Below are 13067 nucleotides of genomic sequence, written 5' to 3'. Positions count from 1 at the left end.
GCAGATATAATTTTATTATTTATTTCTTGTTTGTTTTAGCAGATAACCATATATTGGATTACCTGCACTCTGTTAACCACAGGTAATCGAACCCCAGATTTTGGCGTTGCAAGTGCATAAACTTGGTGTTTAACATGCTAGGCCTTATCAATTATGTATTTGATTTTACGTATACGAAAATGTTGTAAAAATAATTGGTACAACAAAATATGAGTGGATTTTTTTTATTTCTGTATCCATAAAATATTAAGTAGTTCACTAATCCATCAAAACAATACTGGCAATATCGTACATCACGATTACAATGAAAGTTTCTAAAGACCCATACAATACATACCTCAATAAATTCTGACAACGTTTGCAACAGTTGTGAGGTTACTTGTATACATGCATTAAATATTAGCACCTTAAACACAATACATAACAAGTATGGGAAACAACACTGGTTTGTAGGTTTTCAAAGAAAGAATCAAATTTTAGATTAAATTTCATATATTCTAAAACCCTAATCCAAAGTTCGTTGAACTGGAGGAATTCAAAGCCATTATTACATGAAACAGAAATGTGTTTATCTCATTTTAATGTAGAGGGCTTGCCTACAGTTACAATAATATTTTTATAATTCTTATACACTACTAACAAAAATTTAACGTAATTGTTTGTGAGACATTAAACTTAAGAAATAAAAATGTATTTCTTGATGCTGCCTAACTCCTTGTTGCATAGAGAAGTGGTTTTAAAATTTTACAAAGCTGCATAACCCTCTTACGTCATTCCTTCTGTCATGGAGCTTAACTCTAAGCCCACCCTTAATGCCAAGCCGAGATGAAATTGACCAAGTTTGTAATAGTGTTATTAATGTAAAGTTGTTTGCTTGGTATGTAACTACGTGGAGATGGTCAAGTATCAACTGACTCTGGATTTTTTAAAAGAAATTTGGTCCCTAAAATTGGAATATTGCCATTATCTTCGTAAGGAACGTTTGATGAACCTTCATAGAATCCTGGAGTTCTATGAAACATAGTGTGAAAACCACTGGCATAGAGAAAAACCAAATCTGCTCTAAAATAATGAATTACAGAATAGTATTTGTAATTACTTATTCGGGTATTGGACACATAAGTCGGTTAAAAAAAGGATAAAAACTCAGTTTCTTTCTTGCTCATCTAGTTTGTTTCTCCCTACATGCAAGTTTACCTCTATTTAAAGTCTTATGAGAGATGTCTTCTCCAACAGTGTGAATTTCAATTCACTTCTTATCAAACGTAATGTTCCAAAAACCCTAGATTCTTCTGCACTAATTTTATTATATAATCTATATTTTGCTATAAATGAAAATCTAATATTTGATGATGTTAGTTTTTTTGAGATTACTTGTCTAAAATAAATGCATTATGACAGTTCAACTATTTCAAATAATGCAGGAAGCAAAAATAATTCCAGTCACTATTTCTTTTCTGTATCATTTCTAGTGATGAACATTAACTTGCATTAATTATTCAAAAGATGCAACAACAGATTCATTACTTATCTATGTGTAAGTAATGCCAAATTTTCAATCAACATTATTGGTAACTAAATATAACACTTTTAAATAAATGTTTAAGTTCTAATGAATTTCAATTCTATAGTATCTTTGTCAAACTTTACAAGTTTACAAAAATGTTCTTAAAATATTGTTCAATAAATAACAAATAACTAATCTGTTTATACAGCATCAACTCTTCCATCAAGTTACATTTCACAGATGCATAACAAATGGAAATTTTTACATAAATTCCTAACAAATAATAGATCACACAAAATCAGGACATCGTACATGTTTATACACAATGTTTATATAAAACTAAAACATCTTCATTTTAAAAAAACTCCAATAAAATAAAAAAGTCAACAGCACATGATGATGAGGAAGGCATTTTTGGTTTTTGTCAAATCTTCAGTTTGCATGATGAATCAAAAAATAACACCAATATATATGATATTACACATGAAAACCTTACAAGATTTACCAGATATTTAAAGCAGATAAAAAATTTGTTTACTTGGTGAATGTCAGTGTTACTAAGGCTTGTTTGAGATCTTTAAATCAACTGTACAAGATCATTATATTCTTTTATAAAACTTATAATTGATTTCCTTAAAGAAGAAATGTCACATCACAAGTGACATACTCAGTACATTACAGACACAAGATGTCATCAAGGTGTTTATGAAGGTTAATTATTGAACCTGCTAAGTGCTTCTCTTAAGCCTCAGTTAAGATTTGATATTAGCATTAATGTCTGGTATTTTTGAAATTTTAATGTTAACTCAAAATACATATTTAAAGCAATCATTTTTATTTGAGACAATACAATTAATTTTTCTAGTAAATTCAAACTACCTGGAGAAAAAACAAAAGGGTTATAGGTTTTACAGTAAACTATGGAACTTCTCAAAGGTTTAACTTCAGTTTCAAGTTACTTATTGGGCTTTCCTGAATGTTGCACAAAAATATACCATAATTTTTTTTCTAATTTTATTTTCATAAATTTGCAACTAATATTTACATAACAGTAAAATTTTAATTTAATTTTTAATTATTTCACTAACTCTAATGCTAGTTTCATAAAATAGCATTAAAAATATGATAATTATTAAAACAAAATTATTCATTTTGTTTCAGCTAGTTTCTTATAAAGTATACAAATCTTTAATCATTTTCTTGATTTAAAAAAATTAAAACTTTAGTTATTGTTGTATTTGTTTGTAGTTAGGCACAAAGCTATACAATGTGCTGTCTGTGTTGTGCCCACCATAGGTATCAAAACTCAGTTTTAAGCACTTTAAGTCTGAAGACTTTCCACTTATCACTCCGATGCAGAGCTGTAATTGTGAAAACCTTATTACTCATATATTCAAAAAATTCAGTTACCTAAAAATTAAAATGGCAACTGCTGTACATAATTAACAAGCCACGCTGTCAAAACCAGTAACTGCTGCAAACATATTTTCAGTCATCAGGAAAATTTCGTTATTATTGTTGCATACTTGAAATTATGCATTTTTAATCTGAAATATTGTGGAATGATATTCCTACAAATCAGAGTTATGATAAGTCCCAATCTAAGCCTAATAATCCATGATAGAGATGGAGAAAAAACACAATCTTAATATTTGTGACAAAGAAAATAAATAGTTTCAATCACGTAGCTCCCCTTTACATCTTGAAGGGACTAGACAAAGAACACCTTGAAACATTACTTGTCAGACTTAAGATGAAATACCAATTAATGTTTGTAATGATTTTATAGGCTTTTCAAAACAAGAACAATTTAAACCACAAAATTCATGCACTTAGTTTCAGCTACATTATACTGATTAACAGCAAGAAGTGGAATACAATATGTTGACTTCAGGATCTTCACAAATAGTAGAAACACACATTACTCATATAATCACATGGAAAGTCCAGAAATCAGGTCTTGACCTAGCACATTTCATACAGCAATACATTTAATATTACAGCAACATTTACTAGCTAGTTACCAAAATATATATGTAGTTAAATATGAATACATCCCAAAAACAAAGTGAATTAAGTTATACAATGTGTAATGAGCAATCATTATACACTAAAAAAATGAGTTACATTAATACGTTAAAAATTTCAAATGACCAAATTTGTATAAGGTAACCTTTGAAAATATCCATTCAATTATATAATATAATACTGACTAAGAATGGACAAATATCTATAAATGTAGATTCCATGGTATTTGTTCTAGTAAAACAATATGAGTGCAGTCTTGATGAAAAAAAAAACTATTTTTCTTATGATACAAATAAAGAAGCAGTCTCACAGTTACATGAGGTAAAACAAAACAATATCACTCAGAGTAAAACCACAATCACTGAATAGAACACATCTTTCAATGTAGAAGATTAAATACAAACATTGCATCATCTCATTTATACACTACAGAAAAAAAAATTGTTAAATTACATATCATGCTAGAAGACCTTTAATATGTTTTGGTGTTGATTCATCATTCAGGTGCCTTGTGGTATATCTAAGAGAAAAAAATGACATAGCAACAATTATTTCATAGTTTTGTAAGTGTTCTCAGTCATTGGCACAAATAGCATCAGTCTTAAGCACAAATGAGGCACTAATTGCTTGGATCCTTGCACTAGAGTGACAAATTACACCTAAAATTAAAACCTTATTATTATTCATACCTAACAGTGAAACAAACTACGAGGCTTTCAGTCCCTTAAAATAATGGCCTGGCCTGGTGGTTAGAACACTTAACTCACAATCAAAAGCCAAGGATTCAAATCTCCATCACACCAAATATACTTGCCCTTTCAGCTACAGAACATTATGATGTAACAGTCAATCCTACTATTCATTGTCAAAAGAGAAGATCAAGAATTAGTGGTGGGTGGTGTTGACTACTACCTTCCCTCTAATTTATCAGTGATAAATTAGGGATGACTACACTAAAGTAGCTTTGCTCAAATTCAAAATAAACCAAACCCATGAAATAACAGAACACCCCCAATGCACGTGCTTTTAGCAGGCTGTATGATCTGATTACCCTGTGCTTGATATATCACGCTTGCTAAGACTTGTGCTCAGAATATATAAATAGTTAAACTGAAATTTGTCTCAAACTCACATAAACCATTCCCTCATCACAAACTAAAATTAAAATTAGTTTATGCATAAATTACAGGTATTAGGTGATTCGAAATGTATCTCCAAACATCTTAGACCTTTAGTTCTTTTAAGGATTGAATGCCCTGCCCCATCTTCCCCTCATCTCTAGTTTACACTTTTGCATCCACATTATTACTCTTATTCTCTTCCCAGCCATAACAATAATAAAATATCATTGTTCAAAAAGTCAGTTATTATATTTCTATAGCTGAATGTAAGAATGGCCAATGTTTTATTTTTCTACAGACAAGTTACATTCCATTTAATAGTAACCTATATTATAGTATTAAAAAATTATTGAGAAATGTGCTTTACAAAATATAAAATGTGGCTGTTTAAATATTTTTTCAATGTAAGTTAAGCTAATAAAATTTACCTAGTACCCTTGGGCTACCAAACAATGTGTACAAAAATGAAGCAAATTCTAGGAAGATTTTCTTACAAAAGTAATTTATAATAGATGACTAATAGAACAGATTTGCACAAAAGTTACTATAAAGTTAGTACAATACGATTTGTAAAATGGAACTATGTAGGTGACAGAACTGACACTACATGGTTGGTGTTATATAATGTTGGTACCAGAGAAAATATGAAAATGATAAAAGGCAATCTATTTCAAAGTAACAATTATAAATGAAATATCAGTATAGAAACTTTTGCCCTACCCTGTATACAACTTGCTTTTTTAACATAACTGTAAAGGACAACAGTGGACTTCTTGGTTCATCTGGGCTGTCCTACTCAGTAATTAAACTTAACACTAAAAAGCTCAAGGCCAGCTCTTACTCAAATATTCATTAAGATTTCCATTAAATTAGTTTGACACTTAAATTAACTCCACCTTCAGCATCTGGAGGCAATCCATTCCAAAGACTAATAACCTTGTTAAAAAATAAAGCTGTCTAAACTAAAAGAGATTCTTACCCTGCCAAAATTTATATTTCTGTTTGTTTATATTTTCTCAACCCAAACGAGCCGTTTTTGCATATAAATTTCTCAACAAGTGGGTTTCTCGACATCACTGATTACTTCTGTTTGTTTGTTTGAATTTTGCACATAGCTACATGAGGGCTATCTATGCTAGCTGTCCCTAATTTTTCAGTGCAAGGCTGGAGAAAGGCAACTAGTCATCTCCACCCACTACCAACTCTTGGGCTACTCTTTTACCAACAAATAGCTGGATTGACTGGCACACTCTAATACCCCCATGGCTGAAAGGGTAAGCATGTTTAGTGGATGGTTTAAGAGACTGATCCTTTACTTCTATAACACTGAATAACAGATTAAGAATTATAAATTTATTTTAATATGTACACATGTTTCAGTTTCATGTATATTAAAATGTGATGTATATTTTTGGATGTGAATTGGATAAGTTCTGCCTGTTCTGTAAATTTGTAAGACTCTTGAGAGTAAGAACCAACAATATTTTATGAAAATACCAGCACATTTTAGAACAGTGTTGAAAGTTTGAGAACCTTGCATAATTTGTACCATATTACTTTTAATTTAAGACACTCCTTATTTCACATTTTTACGAACTGAAAATTAGGGTGCATCTTAAATTCAAGGTATTATTTTTCACTTGTTGAAAGTCCTGAAAACATCATTTTCCTCGAACAACAAAAATTTTAGAGAAAATCCTGCATTAACAAACAGATTGGACAATATTTTAAAAAGAATTTAGCTTGAAAAGACAAAAAAAAACAATTACAAAACGTCAAATTTGCCGATGTCAGTGGCTCTAGCAGTGTAGTTGGATATAACCATCCTTAGTCTTTGTCTGACTTACCTGTTGTTCAGATGCTATTTTATTGGTTTTTTTCACATTTTTATTGCATTTTTTACATATGGTGCTGAATTTAAAAGATAAGTTATTTTGTGCACTGAACAGCTTGGGAATCATGCAGCCACTAAAAAGTACACAGTGAATGAGGCAAATGTACATAGTTGTCATGGTATGGAAACCAAGTTGTTTTCTTGCAAAGAAAAGTACTGAGTCATTTTCTGGCCCAAGAAAAGAATGACATTTTGAAACTGATACCACCATTTTAACACATATCATGAAATAACTGCCTACAACAAAAAGAGTCTTAACGTTAAAAGCAAAACAATGTGCAGATAATAGTAGTATTTCTTTCAAGGCTAGTTGTGGCTAGTGTGAGAAATGTATGGAAAGAGAAGGTTTATTATTATGGTGAAGGTTAAAAATTAGTCAAAATTGCCACCAGATTTTGAAACAAAATTCACTGAATATCAACATTAAGTTATTGGTCCACACCAAAGGAATCAATATTCACTAAACCAAATCAGTAACGCAGATGAAATGGCAGTTTTTTGACATGCTGCACAACTACACTGTAAGTGCCAAAGGAGAAAAACAGGTGACAAACAAAACCACTAGTTGTGAAAAGTTAAGAGTTAGTGTCATGCTGTGTGTAGCTGCAGATGGAAATAAATTACCACTGTATGTCATATTAAATAGAAAAACATTGCCAAAAGAAAATTGTTACAAAGATGTAATAGTTTCTGCACAAAATAAATGCAAGGATGACATCAGAGTTAATGGAAGAGTGGTTGGGATGTGTATGGGGACATCGGCTTGGTGCATTATTAAAGCAACAGAGCATGCTTGTAATGGGTGCATTTTGTAGTCATCTCTCCAATACAATCAAAAGTAGGTTAAGGAACAGAAACAGTGATCTGGTGATAATTCCTAGTTGAATGAGAGGTCAATTACAACCTCTTGATGTGTCCATTAACAAGTCATTCAAAGACCATATCCATAAGCATTATGATGCTTGGCTGAATAAAGACAATCATACTCTGACACCGAGTGGCATAATAAAAAGGGTATTAGCACCAACAAGAGTGGAGTGGATTTCAAAAACTTTAAAAGAAGTTTCGGGCAACAGTATTAGAAAATCCGTTTTTAAAATGTTGTTTATCCAATGTGGAAGATGGAATGCAAGATGACAATAGTGAATTAAGCAATGTAGATGTTTCAGCTTCAGGAGGATATAACAGTGAGTCAGATGAAACATCAGAGTATCATTCTTATTAAATAGAGAAAACAGGAAGAAACATTATTGTAATGAAAATTTTAAATTTCCTGCATATTTTATATATTGTTTTGTAATATTTCACTTTAAATACATTATTAACAAATCAAAAATATTAATAAACTCTGTTAAAACACACTTACTCCTTTCTAATTATCATTCAATTCTTTTTTCCTGAAAATTCCTTTTTAAAACTGGGATGTGTCTTAAATTTGAAATAATACAGAATATAAAACTAATGCACTAAGAGACTTATTATTATTATTAGCCAGCTACAGTAAGTGTGCTATATGCCTCAGAAGCTATATTGGTGATTAATGCCTATTAATCAGAACACTACAGAATTGGACCAGGAACATTTACAGATTTTGAGCATTAAAAACTGTTTAACTTCAGTGAATTACTTTAGACGTTATTATTTCTACAAGGACATTAAATATATTCCTTGGTATGAAGCAAGCTTGTAACTGATGTAAGGCCAGCCAAAAAAAGACAGTGTTAGCTTAGGTGAGGTGTAACACATCAACTTAGAATTAATTTGCTCATCATGAACCCAGACCATCAATAAAATATTCAACTGTAGACCAGATAGAAGACTCAGTATAGTTTGTAAGTTTATAAAACTCTTGTACCTAAACCAATATTTGTAGTTGTAGTAACCATTAATAGTAATTGTATTGTTTTTTTAACACAAATATATTTTAGTATACAAACAAGAAAACTCTTTGCATCAATCTTGTTGGCAAATATCATAAATTTGATACATATTACTATTCAATTAACTCTAAATTAAAATTTAAAATTCCAGTTATTTAAACTTTTAATATGTAACATAGGTAGCATAATAAATCAGAGACTGTTAAGGTTGTTCTTCCAAATCTATATTATACTCATAATTCAGTTTGTGACATCCCACATACATCACCTTACATTTATTAGTAGAGGGTTTTTAATTATACCAATTAGTTCAACTCAATAAATAATCCAAATCCTTGTGTAAGACACTAACATCCTCCTCACTACCAGCAAAATTTAACTTTAATATCATCAGCAAATATAAATAGGTTATTGGCCATTTGATGTTACTGATGTAAATCAGAAGGAGTAAGCTCTAAGACTGAACCCTTATGTACCCACTTTTAACATCAATCCAGTTTGACTAACCCTTATGTACTCCTTTTATAACAACCCTATGATTTCTTCTATTCAATGAACCAACTTATTTGCCCACACCTACAGAGACAACTTTTTAGAGAATTATTTTATGTGGTACCTTGTCAAATGCTTTCAAAAAATCCAAACAAACCAAATACACACATTTACTCTCATCTACATAAACAGTAGCCTCTTCAAAGATTATCAATACAATTAGTAAAGCAAGACTTTTTTCCTAGTGAAATTATGTTGACATTCTAACAAAATTTAAATGACAGCAAAGTAGTTCCATGGACAGACAAAAGACAGTTCGTACTACTGTATTTACAATGATTCTACAGACCAGAATGAAGAGTTAAAATGTTTATAATACTCACCTAAGAACATTTAGTAAACCTTCCACAACATTAGGTGGTTGTTCCTTAAGAACTTTAATAGATCCCTTAACCTGAAATACAAGAAATAAAATATATATCCATTACTTGGAAACACAATTAACCCTACCCCATTGTTATATTTTAATGGTGAAACAAGCCATTAGTACCCATAGTCATCTAGATGTATTACTGTATATGTTAAAGTAATTTGTTTAATAGAACTAGATTTTAAGGAACTAGTGGTAAAGTCATGTCTCATACTTCCATTGCTTTCTTTTACCTAAAGAGTTGATATAAATATTAAACTTTTACCAAAAATTATTTACATAATATTTCCTTCACCTCAAAAGTGTTAAAACTGAAGGTATGTTTTATTTAAACATAGCTTCAGTAGATAATCATAGAATGTAAAGTATACCAGTGTTATAATACAATTCTTAAAATTATTATGGACAGAAGTAATCATATAAGATTTAAAATATACCAGCATTGTAGTACAATTCTTAAAATGTTTATGGACAGGAATAATCCCACAAGATTTAAAATACACCAGTGTTGTCATACAGTCCTTAAAATGATTATGGACAAAAGTAATCCCACAAGATTTAAAGTATACCAGTGTTGTAATACAATTCTTAGAATGATTCAAATAAATATCAATTCCATGGTAAGAATTTTAGAATATAAACAAACTAACTTCTATGTTTCTGCAAGGCCAGTATGATAAAATAATATTTGAACAAAGAAAATTTTGTATTAAATTCTATTAAATTACCAATTTCAAATGGAAGGAGCATATAAAAACATTTAAGAATTCTCTCTTGTCTCCCACAAGTCATTGCCCTGACAAAAACCATCTTTTTCCTGGGTTTACATATTATAATTTACAAACTGGTGTTGATAATGATAATAAAGGAAAAAAAAAAGCAATAATACATCATGTAAAAGGAAACTGCATTAAATGTTAGGCCAAATAGGCTTCCTTGCCTCAAAAGCTTAGACATCACAACATTCTGGGCATAGATGCTGGAACTTACATCAGACACCTTTAAACCACATATTAGTTAGACATAATCAATTTCATCTACATCACAACCTTCTAAGCTTACATATTGGAATAAACATTGTAGTATGAAGAGTGTTTCAATTATGAATCAATAGATACATATAATTTACATATCAAACTTACATCAATGTGTGAAGTCTTTGTGAATGCTCCTACTGGGTGAACATGATCATAGAGAATGATGACACCAACCATCACTCTCAGCACAAACAAGATGGTCTCCTCATTTTGAAATCTTGAAGAGAATCCTCTAACAAGATTGACAAAAAAAAAAGAAAGAGAGACATTAATACTTTGTTAAATGTTTGATCTCACAACTACAAAAAAATCAACACAAGTGGACAAGCTTGCATCACCTGTTCTTTTTTTTTCACTGCATCATGTATATATTAAACAATAATTATTTCCTGTTGTCCTAGACTTGGTGTGCTTTTAGACAAAAAATGTAATAAAACTGAAAATTCATCAGAGTTTTTGGGCATTCCTAAAGATAACATTATTTTACTAGTAAGCTTTCAGTTCCTCTGTTGTAGCCTTTGTACTGATACTAATATCCCCTGACTTTTTACTTTTCACAGTGAAAATATTTCATCAAAGTACAAGAACTTAATAAACATTATTTAGTTTGGGTTTTAAAAGAAATTCATACATTTTAATTAAGTTTTTCTGTTATTTTTTGTTGTTGTTATGAAATTCCAAAATGTTTAAAACAATATTTAGAAAAAACAAGAACATATTTTCTGTTGTTTGAGAATTTCAATGTTTTTATTAATTAATGTTTATCACAAAATTATACTTTATACACCCAGTCAGTTTTAAATTTATTGATATTCATTAAAATATTTATTCTGAAACTTTATTTTGCTAATTGCAGTAATCCCTACTTCCAGATGTAAATCATAAAAAAAACCATCAAAAACTGAAAAAGATTTATTGATGACTTAGAAACTGATTTTTCAAAATGCCATCAAGTTAGAGAAGATAATATTTTTGCTCACAATATTCTTAGTCAAAGTCAACTTACACTACATGGCCAAAAGTAAGTGGGCCCCCTTCTAATTAGTGGGTTCAGCTATTTCAGTCACACCCATTGCTAACAGGTGCATAAAATCAAGCATACAACCATACAATCTCCATAGACAAACATTGGCAGTAGAATGGATGTACTAAAAAGCTTAGCGACTTTCTATGTGACACCATCATAGGATGCCACCTTTCCAACCAAGTCTGTTTGTCAAATTTCAGCCCTGCTAGAGCTGCTCTAGTGAACTGTAAGTGTTGTTATTATGAAGTGGAAATGTCTAGGAGCAACAACAATTCAGCCACGAAGCAGTAGGTCACACAAGCTCACAGAATGAAACCATTGAGTGTTTAAGTGTGTAAAAATCATTTGTCCACAGTTGCAACACTTGCTACAGAGTTTCAAACTGCCTCTGAAAGCAATGTCAGCACAAGAACTGTTCGTCTGGAGCTTCATAAATGGGTTTCCATGGCTGAGTAGCCACACACAAGCCTAAGATCACCATGCATAATGCTACGCATCAGCTGGAGTGGTGTAAAGCACACCACCATTGAACTAAGAAGTAGTGGAAACACATTCTTTAGAGTGATGAATCATGCTTCACTATCTGGCAGTCTGAAGGACAAATCTGGGTTTGGCAGATGCCAGGAGAATGCTACCTGCCTAAATGCATAGTGCCAACTGTAAACTTTTGTGGAGGAGGAATAATGGTCTGGGGCTGTTTTTCATGATTTGGGCTAGGCTCTTTAGTTCCAGTGAAGGAAAATCTTAATACTACTGCATACAATGACATTCTAGAGAACTGTGTGCTTCCAATGTTGTGACAACAGTTTGGGAAGGCCCTTTTTTCTTTCAGCATGACATTACCCCTGTCCACAAGGTGAGGTCCATAAAGACATGGTTTCCAAGGTTGGTGTGGAAGAACTTGACTGACCTGCACAGAACCCTGACCTCAACCCCATCAAACACCTTTGGGATGAATTGGAACACTGATTGCAAGCCACGCCTTCTCGTCAGACATCAGTACCCAACCTCACTAATGCTCTTACAGTTGAATAGGAGCAAATCCTCACAGCCATATTTCAAAATCTAGTTAAAAGCCTTTCCAGAATAGGAGGCTGTTATAGCAGCAAAGGGGAGACCAACTCCACATTAATGCCCATGGTTTTGGTATGAGATGTTCAACAAGCACATATGGATGTGATGGTCGGGTGTTCACATACTTTGGGCCATTTAGTGTATATCTAATAGACAATTTATACATCCTTTTATATATGTGCATTGTTTGATTACAATAAACTTAACAATACTATTCAATAAATAAGGATTGCCTATCAAAAATGAAAAGTGTCTTATGAAACTAAAAAAAAAAAAAAAATCTCAGATCTGTAGTTTCCTCCTATGTTTTCTTAACTTCCATTACATTTAATTGTATTTCTCTACAGGTACAAGGTCTTATCAATTTTCCAGAAAACTGTACAGTACTTCTAGTACCACTTGATTCCCTCCATATTGAACTAAATAATTTAGAGCCTGCTCTCTACAATAATATCATCACTCTGCTTATAGCTATTTCTAAAACTGAGCGACATTAATATATTTATTCTAACCATGCTGTGTAGTTATAAAAATGGGGAATGAGAGGCCATTCCAAACAATACAGAGTAAGAATAGG

At 31.3% G+C, this 13067-nt stretch overlaps 1 protein-coding gene across 4 annotated transcripts in view; it reads right to left on the bottom strand.

The window, feature by feature from the left end:
* Window positions 1-210: 210 nt before the first annotated feature.
* Window positions 211-13067, bottom strand: part of LOC143230027 (CYFIP-related Rac1 interactor B-like) — a 68205-nt gene continuing 55348 nt past the window's right edge. For all 4 annotated transcript variants that reach the window (XM_076462976.1, XM_076462975.1, XM_076462978.1 and 1 more), the window contains 3 exons: window positions 10495-10621; window positions 9306-9376; window positions 211-4055 (listed from right to left, as the gene is read on the bottom strand). In XM_076462976.1, coding sequence (XP_076319091.1) covers window positions 3992-4055; window positions 9306-9376; window positions 10495-10621 — 262 coding nt within the window. In that variant the 3' untranslated portion in view covers window positions 211-3991. The remainder of the gene's footprint in view (window positions 4056-9305; window positions 9377-10494; window positions 10622-13067) is intronic.

Source organism: Tachypleus tridentatus, chromosome 10, assembly GCF_004210375.1.
Source record: "Tachypleus tridentatus isolate NWPU-2018 chromosome 10, ASM421037v1, whole genome shotgun sequence".
Classification (NCBI taxonomy): domain Eukaryota; kingdom Metazoa; phylum Arthropoda; class Merostomata; order Xiphosura; family Limulidae; genus Tachypleus; species Tachypleus tridentatus.
The sequence above is the reverse complement of the archived record's forward strand: the minus strand, read 5'-3'. Positions and strand labels throughout refer to the sequence as shown.